The sequence below is a fragment of the Perca fluviatilis genome, chromosome 7 (genome assembly GCF_010015445.1).
Source record: "Perca fluviatilis chromosome 7, GENO_Pfluv_1.0, whole genome shotgun sequence".
In the NCBI taxonomy this organism is placed as follows: Eukaryota; Metazoa; Chordata; class Actinopteri; order Perciformes; family Percidae; genus Perca; species Perca fluviatilis.
Window position 1 is genome coordinate 18,285,652 of NC_053118.1, and position 15,861 is coordinate 18,301,512.

At 39.3% G+C, this 15,861-nt stretch overlaps 2 protein-coding genes across 4 annotated transcripts; both read right to left on the reverse strand.

The window, feature by feature from the left end:
- Positions 1 to 50: 50 nt before the first annotated feature.
- On the reverse strand, positions 51 to 15,647 carry LOC120562040 (chemokine-like receptor 1). 3 transcript variants are annotated; one of them, XM_039805470.1, is made up of 2 exons: positions 6,487 to 6,499; positions 51 to 1,621 (listed from the first exon to the last, which is right to left on the reverse strand). In XM_039805470.1, exon 2 carries the CDS (start codon positions 1,605 to 1,607, stop codon positions 498 to 500), a length of 1,110 nt encoding a protein of 369 aa, XP_039661404.1. In that variant the 5' UTR covers positions 1,608 to 1,621; positions 6,487 to 6,499; the 3' UTR covers positions 51 to 497. The 3 variants fall into 3 exon arrangements, with proteins under 3 accessions (XP_039661404.1, XP_039661403.1, XP_039661402.1); XM_039805469.1 differs by lacking the exon at positions 6,487 to 6,499 and adding an exon at positions 2,394 to 2,450; XM_039805468.1 differs by lacking the exons at positions 51 to 1,621; positions 6,487 to 6,499 and adding exons at positions 11,563 to 14,699; positions 15,580 to 15,647.
- Positions 4,353 to 6,514, reverse strand: LOC120562041 (chemokine-like receptor 1). Its single transcript, XM_039805471.1, has 2 exons — positions 6,487 to 6,514; positions 4,353 to 6,097 (listed from the first exon to the last, which is right to left on the reverse strand). Exon 2 carries the CDS (start codon positions 6,081 to 6,083, stop codon positions 4,971 to 4,973), a length of 1,113 nt encoding a protein of 370 aa, XP_039661405.1. The 5' UTR covers positions 6,084 to 6,097; positions 6,487 to 6,514; the 3' UTR covers positions 4,353 to 4,970.
- Positions 15,648 to 15,861: the final 214 nt, after the last annotated feature.

Sequence of the window (15,861 nt, forward strand, 5' to 3'; positions counted from 1 at the left end):
ATGAAGAAAATGAAAAAAATGAAAAAAAAAATGAAAAAAAATGAAAAAAATTTAAAAAATGAAAGAAAAGTTTATTTAGGCTATTTCTCCAGAGGGGCAGTTGAGCCAATCAGGGCAAACGGGTTATTGTTGCCCGGGCAACGTACCTGTGCACGTCCCTGGGGCATTGCTGTAATTCTCAGCTAATAACAGAACTGTGTGACTAAAAACATCCCACACCTTATTCAACAAAGGTTTAGATCACAGAAGGCATAACAACTTATTGTACAATATTACCATCAGTTTGTTCTATCAGGTTGTGAATGCTGTAGGCGTAGTTAAAAGGTGGTAGGCCTACACTTTGATACCAGATCAGTGCGATCACATTAATCAAACTACATCAGTGGAAATCTTCAATCTCAGATAATGTTTACAGCTCGCCATGTATAAAGACAACAAAAGAAAAATGATTTGCTATTTACAGTTTCAGCATTTGTTTCTTCTTGTTATGGACAGACTTATACTTCAGTACTAACTGACTTCCCAGTGCTCCGACTGGTAACCATTGAGTTTGTGTAGGTATAAGAACGAGAAACCTCTTCCTGGAAGGCAGTCTCCAAAACATTCAGGATGGATTTGCGGACTTTATCCTTGAAATCTTGGCCCATGAACACATACAGCAATGGGTTCAGGCAACTGTTGATAAAGGCCAGGCTGGTTGCTATAGGGACTCCGATAGTGGTGACATAGTTTAATGTTTCACTTTCAAAATTAGCCAGGTGGTTTACCAACTCAATTAAAGCCATGATGTGATAAGGAGCCCAGCACAGGAAGAAAGTGGTGATAACTGCAGCGATGATCTTAAAAGGGCGACTTGATTGGCTGGCCAGGGTACGGTTTCTTCTGATACGATGGATTATCACAGCATAACAGGAGACAATGACAGTGAAGGGAACAACAAATCCCAGGAGGAAGCGGGTGATGGTCATGGCCTGATTGCGAAACTGTCGCAGCTGATTCACAGATGGTGTTTCATAGTCATCAGATAAAGCAAAGTTGTTGAAGCAGTTGATGATGTTTTCATTGTCATATGATGGCCCAGTGTCCCTGAAGATGAAGTGTGGAGTGCTGAGAATCAGAGCCAGAACCCAAATACCCAGACTCACAAAGGACGCCTTGCGTACACTTCGGTGGTTCTGGGTCCAGACGGGCCACACCACAGACACACATCTGTCCACACTGATCACCACCAGAATGTAGACACTGACAAACATGTTCAGGAAGTTCAATGTACTGTTCAGTTTGCACATAAACTTGCCGAAAGGCCAGTGGAAGTCCGTAGCCAGGTACGTCACACTCAGGGGCAAAAATCCTGTGAAGAGGAAGTCGGCCACAGCGAGGTTGAGGAACCAAACTGTGTTAACAGTTTTCTTCATCTTGAACCCGGTCACCCAGATAACCACTCCATTACCGAGCAAACCAAGAACAAAGGCCAGGCAGTAAACAATGAGAGACATGGTGTGGAGAGACTGTCTCAGCTCAGCATACTGGTCGATAAACATAGAGCCATTTTTTCTTGATACGTCTGTTGTAGTGATGTGATAGGAAGGGGTAGCATTCATCTCCATCACTATCTTGAGAACTGCAATGGCAACATTAAGAAAAAATATGAACTTTTTCCTTTTTCCCCCTTACATAGATGTTCAATTCTTCATGGGATGTGTAGGCCTACTTATTAATCTTAAAATAATACCTACTTTTCAGTGCATTTATGAATGAATCAATAAGGACACATCTTTGAAATGAACTGAAGTGACGAACGTATTTCAAATAAAACAAAATTCATGCAATTCTCTAGATCCAATGATAAAGATTACAATAATATACAATATTGGCTAGGTCGCAGAATGCAAATAGGCTTTCTTGTCATGGGGCTTGATGAGAAATGTACACTTGAATATTATTTAGAAACACTTGTGGATGAACTGCAACGGAAGTTTGTCCTGCTGCAGCCTCCCTCTGACCTGTAGACTATGTGGATGTCAACAAAACATTTAAACTTGCCCACTGTAACTGTTAGACCTTTTCTATTTTATTCTAATAAACTGTTAAATCTCTTTTGACACGTAAACGAGGAACGTATTTTGGTGACCAAAAAAGCTTTTTAGTTTGACCAACTGTGTTTTCTTTTTTAAAATAATTATTGACCCACAACATCAGCATGCTCTCTGAAACAAAGCTGTTTATCTTACTTAATTCATTTTAATAAGGCTATTTGCTCTATTATTCAAATCAAATCCAGGGTAAGAGGTCTCTATACCCAATTCAATTTTTGTCATATTTCATTTTAACAGCCTTGTTGGAGGAATCTCGCGTAAAAATTACAAATTCTAGTAGTAACAAAAGTTACGTACCTTTCTCAAAGCTCTCCAGTTGGTTGAGGATGAGTCTGTGGCAGAAGTATCAAAGTGACAGATTTATAATACCACTGCCCACATAGAGGCGGAGCCACAGACAGCAAGTGCCAGCGCACACACAAATCATTTATTCTTCCTGAAGTCTATTAGCCTACATCTCTTGTAGCCCAAACACATTATTCAACACAACTATTTATCTCTTTTACTAAAACAAAAATGTGTCTCCATTGATATGAACTACATAATGCATATACAATACATTACACTGTTTGGAGCAGCACATATAGCTCTTTGAGTGTGGTTGCTTTGTATTAATTGAGTGAATCAACGTCAACAACATGTAGGTTACATATTCTAATGTCCCATGTCTTTACCCTGCCCCACCTTATAAGAAAGTCAAAGCACAATCTGTTAATAACTCAGGTTTGCCAAATAGTTTTGTAAAATAGCAGGTAATTTCCTTTTTGCCACTTTCCACTTGAAGCTGGCCACAAATGTTGCTGCTTCTGTGGATGTGCCCCAGCAAGCAAAAGAGATCTGAAGCAAAAATATGTCTTTTGACATATTATTTTGGCTATCAAGGAAATTACACACGTCTAGCTCTTTCCTGTCAGCATCCTGTTTTGTACTGTCATGTCATGGCAGTTGGCTATTACTCATACTTTAAGAAATAAGTTTGAGCAAGCAAAAAATGTTTCCATAAACAGTACTGGCACCACTTTAGTATCACTCAAACATACAATATCAAATTATACCATGCAGTAAAACATACACCACAATGTCACTGTATTCCTAATGTTTAACTTTAAAAAAATGTATGACCCCATGGATGAAGAGCAAACCCATTCAATTTGTAACAAACCGGTTTACCAACTACTAACACAGTATTGTTTAACTGTGTAAATGGTGGTTGTTGAAAAGCGGACTGCACTAGTACTCAAGATTGTATCGAGGAGTATGAATAGTAAAAAAAGAGGTAAACCCATGGAGGATGCAAAATAAACTGTAAGCCAGTTTGACAATTACATTAGCCAATGAGGGAATGTGTGAAAAAAAATACAATAAATAATCATCAATAATATACAATCATTTTATGTATTTTATAGCAATTTAAGGAATAATGATAATTGGGCCACAATTATGTAAAATAACATCAAATGTCCAAACTTAACTTACTGTAATATGAACAAAAAATATTAAACAAGCTACTTGTGTAATATATAACCAATGAAGTGCTTATATTTACTTTTAAAGAAAGTGTGGAAATTAACTTATAACATAACTGATTAAAGTGATTAAAGTGATGAAATAACAAACTTATAAATAAGATAATTAGATAATGAAAATTCTCTGTTAAAAAAAACATGGAGAAAAGTATAGGCTACATTCTCAGATTATGGCACAATATGCATGTACTCACATATCAGACATACACCCCACCCTTAGCTCTTTATACAGTAGTACAGACTGAAGGCGGATTGGGTAGATCTCTTGTATCCATTTGCTCTGTGTGACTAAAACATCCCACTAACACCTTATTCAACAAAGGTTTAGCTCTCAAAAGTCTTCACAACATATTGTACAATATTACCATCAGTTCCATCAGGTTGAAAAACTATAAGTGTAATTAAAAGGTGGTAAACTTTAATTCCCGATCAGTTCACCAACCATAGAGTAAAACTCACAGAAATCAAGCAAAATCAGGCTGGAATTCTTCAATCTGAGTTCATGTTTACAGCTTTCCCTGAGGGTCAACATTTAAAGACAATAAGCAAAAAAAGTAACTTGTACATATGTGTCAACATTATAATATACTATTTTCTATATTTGCCAAGTACATTGACACATACAAGAAATGTTTCCTCTGCCTTTAACCCATCATAACTAAAGCTTGATTTATGGTCCTGCAGAGGTTTCACACAGAGCTTTCACCGTAGCCTACTTAAGTGGCCTGAAGTTTATACTTGTGTGTTGGTGTGTGCGTCCATCTTTTAGCAGGCCGGCATCTGTGTGTGTTTGTGTATGTGTGTGTAGTGTGTGTGTGTGTAGGGAGTGTGTAGTAGAGTGAGTGAGCAAGTGACAGCGATTAGCTTCAGAGCGAAACCGACTCTAGAGTCCTAGTGAGAGAAACAAAGTGTCTCCCCTGTGCTTTCTGATCACGGTGGGAAATCTGTAGGAGTAAAAGTTAACCCTCTCCTTGATTTCATGTTGTTTATGGAGAAGGAGAACCAGGAAATGAGTCAGGGGAAATGCAATGCTACCAAGACACAGCCGAGTGACGTGCTTCGCCGCGATGTGTTGTTACAGTCTCCATGTACTTACGTACGTAGCCACGGCGTAGATTTTACGCAGAAGTATATATCACGCTTAATTAGGAGCAGTGGGCAGTCATAGTCCAGTGCCTGTTTCTGTGCCCGTATATCAAGGGCAATGGCAGGTGTTTCCTACTGTAGCAAGCATGTTTTTATATTGGGAGAAAACACTCAGAAGTGCCTACTTGCTGTGAGGCAACAATGCTAACCACTGAGCCACTGTGCTGCCAACAGTTTCAGTTTCTTCTTGTCATGGACAGCCTCAAACTTCAGTACCAAGAGCTGACTTCCAAGTGCTTGAACTGGTGTCCACTGACTTTGTGTCAGTGTGAGAGCCAGAAACCTCTTCGTTGAAGGCTGTCTCCAAAATCATCTGCATGGATTTGGGGACTTTAACCTTGAAATCCTGGCCAATGAACACATACAGCAGTGGGTTCAAGCAACTGTTGATATCGGCCAGGCTGTTGGTTATAGGAACTCCGATAGTGGTGACATAGTCTAATGTTTCACTTTGATAATAAGGTATTAAACTCACCAACTCAATTAAAGCCATGATGTGATAAGGAGCCCAGCACAGGAAAAAAATGGTGATAACTGCAGCGATGATCTTAAAGGGGCGACTTGATTGGCTGGCCAGGGTACGGTTTCTTCTGATACGATGAATTATCACAGCATAACAGGAGACAATGACAATGAAGGGAACAACAAATCCCAGGAGGAAGCGGGTGATGGTCATGGCCTGATGACGAAACTGTCGCAGCTGATTCACAGACGGTGTTTGATAGTCATCAGAAAAAGCAAAGTTGTTGAAGCAGTTGATGATGTTTTCATTGTCATATGATGGCCCAGTGTCCCTGAAGATGAAGTGTGGAGCGCTGAGAATCAGAGCCAGAACCCAAATACCCAGACTCACAAAGGACGCCTTGCGTACACTTCGATGGTTCCGGGTCCAGATGGGCCACACCACAGACACACATCTGTCCACACTGATCACCACCAGAATGTAGACACTGGCAAACATGTTCAGAAAGCCTAATGTGCTGTTGAGTTTGCACATGAACTTGCCGAAAGGCCAGTGGGAATTCAAAGCCACGTATGTCACTCTGAGGGGCATGGATGCTGTGAAGAGGAAGTTGGCCACAGCGAAGTTGAGAAACCAAACTGTGTACACTGTTTTCTTCATCTTGAACCTGGTCACCCAGATAACCCCTCCATTACCAAGCACACCAAGAACAAAGGCCAGGCAGCAAATAATGAGAGACATGGTGTAGAGAGACTTTCTCAGCTCAGCATGCTTGTTGATATACATAGAGCCATTATTTCCAGAAACATCTGTTTTATTGATGTGATAGGAAAGGGTAGCGGCCATGTCCATCACTGTCTTGAGACCTGCAATGGCAACATGAAGAAACAATATGAACTTTTTTTCCTTTTTTGGTAACAGTTTATAATAAGAGTACAAATCATATACTTATACTATATTATTCTACCGAACCGTTAACAGGGTGTTGATTAATGGGAATAAAATTCCCATAAAGTTAGACGCATGTGTAAAAGAGGAACCCAAAGTTATCAGTTTGACTGTAGCCTCATATGTTTTCTTTTTATAAATCATTTTGACCCAGAAAAGCAATTAACGTACTATTTAACACATTTTATTTTATTATTCAAAATCAGGATAAAAGGTCTCTATATCGAAAATCTCGAAAATATCTTGTTAACAACCTTGTTGGATTAATATCTGCCTAAAATATAAAATTTGATGAGTAACAACGTACCTTTCTCAAAGCTCTCCAGTCGGTTCAAATTGAATCCATAGCAGAAGTCATAAAATTGACAAATTTATATATAATCTGATCCATGGGAAGGAAATGTAACGTCACTGCCCACATGCAGGCGGAGCCACAGGCAGCATGCACCCACAGAAATCCTCCTTTCTCCTGAAGTCTATTACATCTTTTATTTACACTTACATTTAAACTATGCATCATTGTAAAAAAGTCATCACACTCTTTGGAGCAGCACCTCTGTCCTATATGTCTTTATATCTTTTTCTGACATATCATTTTAATCAATTTTAGTATGTACAAGTGTATGTTATCTACAGTTATTTCCTGACTCTCCTGTTTTTTACTGTTATTCAGATTTCCTCTGAAATTTTGAAAGACACCTTGCACCAACTGCGGTTGGCCTTTACTTATTTCTGAGAAGTGCTTGAGCAAGCACAACATGTTTAATTTTTTAAATATTTTTTAATGTAGCATTTTTTAATATTAAAAAGTATTTTAAAAATTAAAGGATGTTTTTTTAAAAAGAAGCTTTGTGTTATGTGTAGGGGGTTAGCTGAGTTCATCAGAATTATTTTGACATGAATAGGTCAAAAGGTCAAGCCGCATAATAGATTTCTAGCATTTTTTTACATTAACAAATATTTAAAAAATTGAAGGATGGGTTTTTTGAAAAAATAAGCTTTGTGCAATGTGTAGGGGAGTTAGCTGAGTTCACCAAAAGTGGTTTGACATGAATAGGTCCAAAGTTCAGGCCGCATAATAGATTTATAGAATTTTTTAATATTAAAACATATTTTAAAAATCAAAGGATGTTTTTTTTTAAACAATAAGCTTTATGTTATGTGTAGGGGGGTTAGCTGAGTTCATCATAAGTATTTTGACATGAATAGGTCAAAATGGCAAGCCACATAATAGATTTTTCGAATGTGTCGAATAGCCAATGTCCAATATAAAACCAACTTTACCACGGTGCCAAAGTCAGACTGGAGATGATGCTAATGGATTCCAGAGATCCATTCATAGCCAAAGCTGCCCCCAGGCTAACCACTGGGAAGAAATGGACCCTATCTGAGGCAACCAAGCAGGCAACGACAGCGCTCCAGCACAGGAACATTGTAGGCGAAGTGCAGCAAGGGAGGAGTGATTTTGGCCTTGGGGCAAATATACCAGCCTGGAACAAGTTCCAAAGACGCAGGCTTGTGCTTGAGGTGATACGTCAGCAAGAGGAGACAACAAGGTGCGCAAAAGCTGTCGGTCAGGCAAAACAAGGGCAATGACATGGTGAAGGGGTGGAAGGAGTGGAGAAGAGGAAGATCTCCTGGAAAGAGCTGTGGGAAATGGAGACATTCAAAACAATCTTTGCCATCAAGGCAGCCTATGATGTCTTGCCATCTCCCAAAAACCTTAACCAGTGGCACGGAGAAGACTCCACATGCCCTCTCTGCAACCAGACTGCAGCAACACTCAAACACATCCGGGTTGCAAGACCATCTCATTCAAGGTCGTTACACTTGGCGGCACAACCAGGTGTTAAGGCATCTTACAGCAGTGCTGAAAAGTTGGCGGATTCATCATATCACCGGCCAACAATGATATTTGTCCGGAGGCGAGGGCCAAGCCGGACTCTCCACTTCAGAACTGGACGGCTAGGCGGGACAAGTGATTAAAAGCTGGTGGCAGACTTAGGTCAGAGGCTCTGCTTCCCAGCTGAGATTGCGTCAACCAATTTCAGACCAGACCTCGTACTATGGTCAGCCTCACTCCAGCTCCTTTACATTATCAAGCTTACAGTGCCCTGGGAGGATGCAGTGGAGGAGGCCTTCGAGCGCAAGAAGCTTAAGGTACACTGAGCAAGCAGCTGATGCGCAACAGCGAGACTGGACAGCAAAGTTCCAACCAGTGGAAGTAGGCTGCAGAGGATTTGTAGCCACATCTACTTCAATGCTACTCCGGGAGATGGGAGTGTGAGGGAAGGTCCATCGGCAGGCAGTCAAAGGCCTCTCCAGAGCTGCTGAAAGGAGTCATTGGCTGTGGATGAAAAGAAAGTACTCCATCTGGGCCCTCAAGTGAGCAGATGGCATCTAGGGGGTGAGCTCGGGACGCCGGAATTCACCGCTGAACTCTCTGGAGGTGGCGTGGGCCTATCAGCGAAACATCAGTGAAAGAGGGCGCCCACTTGATAACCCGAAGGATGCCATCTCTTATATATATACTCGACCATCCCACAGAGTCTTTTATCAGTTTGTCTCAAGTATGCAACTAAGGGATGCTTACATCTAGTCCTACACAACAGATCTATTAGTACTACAGGTAATAATAATAAACCCATGCTGTAAAACATACACCATACAGTGCAATACCCCTGTCTTCCTAATGTTTTGTGACCCCAATGTATGAATAGCATAAATATCAGATTTTAACAAACCAATTTACCAGCTAGTACTTAACAAATTGACATTTCCCTAATATTATTAGAGTAACTAAATCCACTTTTGCCATTTAGCCTTGACTGAAACATTTCCACAATTCACAGTTGTAGTTGACTACTTTCATTACTTTTAGAAGCAGAGTATTGTCCCATAAATGTCCTTATTGTTAAAACTAGAGATGCACCGATTACAACTTTCTAGGCCGATTCCGATTTTCTTTGAGTTTGACCTGCCGATACCGATTTTAGTCGATTCCAATTTCATTTTTTCTAACCACTTTACAGCACACACAAATATTTATTTCCTATCTTTTCTTTAATAGAACATTTTGCACAGAACACAGAACATAGAACATTTTGAACAGATAATGGATCACTATAAAATAGAACTATATAAATGACTCCTGGTGTGGGGAAAATCACACATGTAAAAGTGCAATGTTAGAACCATTTCCTTCTTTTCACATCCAATATCCAACTAAAAAATGTGATATTTAGCAAACTAAACCTCTGTATGAAAACAGGTAATGGCAATCCAATAATATATAAATGATAAAAATATATAATATATCAAATAAAACACACACACCACACACACACACACACACACACACCTATTGCAATCACTTGTACATCAATGGCAAGTTTTTCTTCACAAACAGAAGCATTTCTGCTTTGTCACCAGATAGTCTGTTTCTTCTCTCATCTGCCACATGTCCAGCCAGGCTAAACATGCGCTCACTGTCAACACTTGTACATGGTGCAGAGAGGAAGGGGGGGGGGGGGGGGGAAGGGAAAAAAAAGTTTTTTTTTTTTCCCACCATTAAAAGACTTCTGCCAATGGGCACCTCTGACAAGTAGCTCTGTACCTGCACAGACAAGGGGCTGGCCATTTGTTGCTCCAGCTCAGTATTTTTTCTCAGGATTTCATCGTGAACTGAAAACAGTAAGCTAAGTGGCTTTTTTGGCTGCAGATGCTTCCTCTGGGTCAGGTCCACGAGCCATGGATGCTTCAGCAGCAGGTTCTTCTGGTGGGCATCTGGTCTCCCTTTGCAGTGCAGTCTGAAGCTCCTGTTTAACTTGATCTTTCACTTCATTGGAGAAGTAGCGATTCTTGTACCTTTTGCACAAACAAAAAACAAAAAAAAGAAGGATTTAAGAAAGTATTGTTTCACAATCAGATATTAACAGGCTATAGGCCTATGTACCCCCCCCACACACACACACACAGCACATTTTTATTAATTCATTAATAAAATAGGTTAAATAAATACATAAATAAATATTTTAATAAATAACCAACCAACCTCAGGTCAAGAACTGTTGCCAACGTGTAAAGGGGCTCCTTTTCGACATCACTAAACCTTCTCTGGACTGCCTCCAACAAGGTTGCTTTTGTGGTGCCCACTCCGACATCTGTATCAGCTATTTTCTCCAAAAAACGTTTCAGCATGTTGATTGCTGGAATGACGTCTGCAGCGGTTGCTGTCGATGAGCTTATTTCTCTTGTAAGTTCTTCGAAAGGAGCGAGGAGAGTGAGCACGTTCTCAATTAACCCCCACTGGTGCGTAGTGAGAGTGGCCGGTAGGTCATGCTCCGTAGCGAATGCCCCTAGCGCACGTCTCTGCTCAATCAGCGATTCTAGCATATAGAAAGTACTGTTCCATCTTGTGATGACATCTTGCTGCAGACATTTCCTTGGTTGGCTCAGCTAGTCCTGGATGGTCAGTTAATTGTAGAGTTGACCGGCATGAAATCGGCATACGTCAGACTGACCGGCCGGTTGCTGGTCATGGCCGGTCACGTGAAAATCGGCCGATTCCGGTCACCGGCTGGTCTATCGTGCATCTCTAATTAAAACATCAAACGGCAAAATCTAATATTGACTTCAAAAAATTCTTTGCATACACCATTAGCATTATATTGTGAAAGGATACAGAGGGATCTAAATGTTTTCATGTGCTTTTTGTTCATGTACAAAGAGTCCACATATTTTGAAGTCATTTAAAAATAATCATGAATACTATTTCACTGATAACATTAACAAATTCACCATTGACGTTACACAATTGAGTTACTAAGAATAATAGGACATGATGTAAAAGCTACTGATATGATAATTACTAACTTTAGCACTAAAATCCTACTCAAAATAGTACATCAACATAAATGACTGACTGACTTCCGGACTACTTGACAAATCTGTTTGCACAATTAAAGGCATATTAAAGGCTGCAAATCAATCAATGTGCTCCAGGGTTTTTTCCCCTCTGAAGTTTGCTGGTCTCTAGCTGAGAAGCACCTGATATGAAAAAACAGCTCCCTCTAGTGGCCAAGTCTATAATAATAATGAAACGATAAAAAGCCCATCCTGTGATCGGCTCGTTGTTTGTTATGTGTTACATCAGATGAGTTGTGTATGTCATAGATAGATACACATGTCCCTCATTCTAATATATATATATATATATATATATATATATATATATATATATATATATTATAGTAAATATATAATATATAGTCAGTTTGGTTAAATGATGTGGTGATTATGAGACGTCCATTATGATAAAAAAAACGGTCAAGTCCATATAATATTTTAATAATGGAAATAATGGTAATAACAACAACCACAATAACATTATTATCACCATTTATGGACTCTTGGCAGAGTTGTCCACTGAGGCTAAAAAACAATCAAATTATCATTGGTTACATCACAATAAATCTTTCATAGATAGGTTCAAAAGAGAGGTTATTAAATCCCAATATGCCACTTATATCAAAGTCATACAGTACATAGAATATGTGTGCCATTCCAAATTCTTTCCATTCAATTAGTCGACTAATACCTGATTGATCTTTTAATTTAACAAATGCCAAATATTTACTGGTTCTAGCTTCTAAAATGTTAGTACTTGGTGTTCTTTCGTGATCTTTATTTTTAAACTGAATATATTAGTTTTCTGTGTGCTGTTCAGACAAAATAAGACACTTGTAGATGTCACATTGAACTCTAGGAAAGTGGGAAGAACAATTTTATGCTATTTCCTTTATAAAACATATGCGTTATTGAGAGAAAATCCAGAAACTGGCAGATTAATTGATAATGAAAATAATCTGTAGAAAAATGGGGGAAATGATACATTAAAACTTTCAGATTATAGCACAATATGCATGTACTTACATATCAGACATTTCCCCCCCAAAAAACAGTGATCCAAAGATTACACCAAGCGAAGTATACAATGCAGCTGCTACTTTTAAGCATAATAATCTCAAAGTCACTATTAAGGTACTTACTGAGCTTACATTAGCCTGTCCTAGTGCTGAATAACAATTGTAAAAAAAAAAAAAAATTATATTTATCAAAGCATGCAGAAGACATGGAGCAGTCAAAAGTCCATTAAATCACTTTCTGGCTATGCCACCTGGCAGGCGACATAAGAAATAGACATTACAGGGTGATTTCCTTAATGAAAATTACTATACAGACTGAATGAATTAAACTAAACTAGTATAATTACGTGAAGTAGCTGCCCACCTCACTTTCACTTTGTACATACCCAAAGATGGTCTTTGTGGTCACTGTAATGGGCACAATTTTGTCATGCACACACATCGGATAGGATCAGTGGCTGGGTTTAGTTGTGTGTGAGGGGCAAGTTTGGAAATTGACTTGCTTTAAGCCTGTTTGTGCAGTGCTTCTCCATCACTTTCACACTGTAGATTCTATATTATTACTCTTCAATACGTTAGTTTACAGCCTACTACGAAAGGCATTATGTTCTTTGTGGCCCACACTCATGGCCTATAAGCAAATGGGACTTGTTTTGTTGCTTGTTTTCTTTGACATCACATACAGGCAGGGATATTCTATAGTAATCAACATCTGGAGTGTATGTGACAGATGAAAAACATAAAGTTCCCTTTGCCAACTAAATGTTATAGGTTTGTTGCTTGTGTTGCAAACATTAAACCATAAACTGATGTAATACCTATTTTGAAATTATGACTGGTTTCTCTTGTCAAAGAAGATGGCACATTACATATCCACTAGGTCTAGTATGGTACAGACTGAAGGTGAGTCAAAATGCAGCCAATAAGAGGACTGTGCAGTGAAGAGGCACCACTGTTTCTCAAAAGATAAATGTAGCCACTTGCTCTACAGGTTATTCAATTTGGGCAAATGAGTATGTGTTAGTCTGCATGTGTTTATTTATGTGTGTGTGTGTTCTGTTTTCTTTCTTTTTTCCCTTGTGAAGCACTATATAAATAAGCTTTATTATTATTATTATTATTATTTATAAAGCTTTTTTATTATTTCAAAATGTTTTATCCCACAAATGCATCACAAATGGATCTAGAAGTTATTGTGTAATATTACCACCTATCTGCTCTAACAGACCTTAAACACGGTGAAAGCTGTATGTCAAGTTTCCAATCATAAAAAAACCTATATCAATCAAATGGTAACAGGTGAAATGTTTCAATTTCAGATAATGTATACAGATCGCCTTGAGGGAATGAAAAAACAACAAAAGCTAAGATATTTGTTATATACAGTTACATTTGCTATGTACAGTTACAGTATTTGTTTATTTATGTCATGGATAACCTTATACCTCGGCATCAGAAACAGACTTTTCTTTGCTCCGACTGGTAACCATTGAGTTTGTGTAGGTATAAGAACGAGAAACCTCTTCCTGGAAGGCAGTCTCCAAAACATTCAGGATGGATTTGCGGACTTTATCCTTGAAATCTTGGCCCATGAACACATACAGCAGTGGGTTCAGGCAACTGTTGAGAAAGGCCAGGCTGGTTGCTATAGGGACTCCGATAGTGGTGACATGGTCTAATGTTTCACTTGCATGATAAGCCATGTGGTTTACTAACTCAATTAAAGCCATGATGTGATAAGGAGCCCAGCACAGGAAGAAAGTGGTGATAACTGCAGCGATGATCTTAAAGGGGCGACTTGATTGGCTGGCCAGGGTACGGTTTCTTCTGAGACGATGGATTATCACAGCATAACAGGAGACAATGACAGTGAAGGGAACAACAAATCCCAGGAGGAAGCGGGTGATGGTCATGGCCTGATGACGGAACTGTCGCAGCTGATTCACAGACGGTGTTTCATAGTCATCAGAAAAAGCAAAGTTGTTGAAGCAGTTGATGATGTCGTCATTGTTATATGATGGCCCAGTGTCCCTGAAGATGAAGTATGGAGCACTGAGAATCAGAGCCAGAACCCAAACACCCAGACTCACAAAGGACGCCTTGCGTACACTTCGGTGGTTCTGGGCCCAGACGGGCCACACCACAGACACACATCTGTCCACACTGATCACCACCAGAATGTAGACACTGGCAAACATGTTCAGAAAACTTATAGTGCTGTTTAGTTTACACATGAAGTTGCCGAAAGGCCAGTGGAAGTCCATAGCTGTGTATGTCACACTCAGGGGCAGGAATGCTGTGAAGAGGAAGTCGGCCAAAGCGAGGTTGAGGAACCAAACTGTATTAACAGTTTTCTTCATCTTGAACCCGGTCACCCAGATAACCACTCCATTACCGAGCACACCAAGAACAAAGGCCAGGCAGTAAACAATGAGAGACATGATGTTAAGAGACTGTCTCAGCTCAGCATGTTCATCTTTATACTCATACTCATCGTCGTCATCATACAAAGAGCCATTTCTTCCAGTAACATCTGTTGCATTGATGTGATAGAAAGGGGTAGCGGCCATTAGCTCCATCATTGTCTTGAGACCTGCAATAAAAATAAATAAATGTTAAGCTATTTATATTTTACCTAGAGGCCAATCAAATTCCCTAATAATGCATGAGATTAATGTTTTCCCAAATAATTTTCATTAAAAGTTAGGATATTCAGTCCACTCCTGAAAATGACAAGTTGTACCTTCACTTATGTCAGCTCAGCAATAAGGCCTAGAAGATGCTGTTCACGACATGACTTGAATTGTGGTGTAACAGTCCCAACTACTATTTGGACTTCATTATGGAACCATCTGGTGAGCCACATTAGACACTTAGAAACATCTAAATGATTTTCCGTTCTTTTTATGGTAGTTAGAGCTTCATAATAAGGCTTAAAAAAAACTTGAAAAGTCTTGCACAACATGCAGTATGCGAACAGCGCACCAATTTACCCACTGAATTAAATTCACATAAGTGCACTATGCACATATGAAACAGGCTCAGGAAGTCTGAACACAGCAAATAAACCACTGTTGAATAAAAGCAAGCGTCCCCACGCACTATGTGAAGGGTTTATTTGCATGCATCCGTTTAATTTATTTTCCTTGATCATTTTTTGTGCAAGCCAGGGAATATCAGTCAAACTGGTGTTGAGTTGTTTTAAGATATATTTAAGATATCTGTCTCAAATGGCTTTTAGCCTCATCTGTGTTTGTAAGCGAACTCTTCATATTCAGGCTTAATTAACAGTTTGACATATTTGCGCTGTTAATTGCTTATACAAAGAACTTTGTCGACCTCAAAGAACAGCAACTGTCTAGCTAAAACGAAGCGGTTCAAATTACAGACTAAGCTGTTTGCCAGAACATGATTGTCTACATCAGATGCCTTTATTGTCGTATTTCTAACAGAGGGTAACAAAGGTACAGTACCTTCCTCAAAGCGCCAGTCCGATGAGGAGGTGTCCGCTGCAAGAATCACACCGGACAACTCAGAGCAGTCTGTGGATATCGTGGAATTCTGATCCCTGACTCCTTAAATATGTGACGTCATCGCTCACAAGGAGGAGGCGCACCCCCCTCCTTTGAAGTCATTCAACTTCTCGTAGGCCTACTTGGCTGTTTATGCAATGCAGTTCAACAAATATTTTTACATTTTCTAAAGCAAAAAAAAATATTCACAATTTTGTCTTCATCAATAGACGGGTTACATTA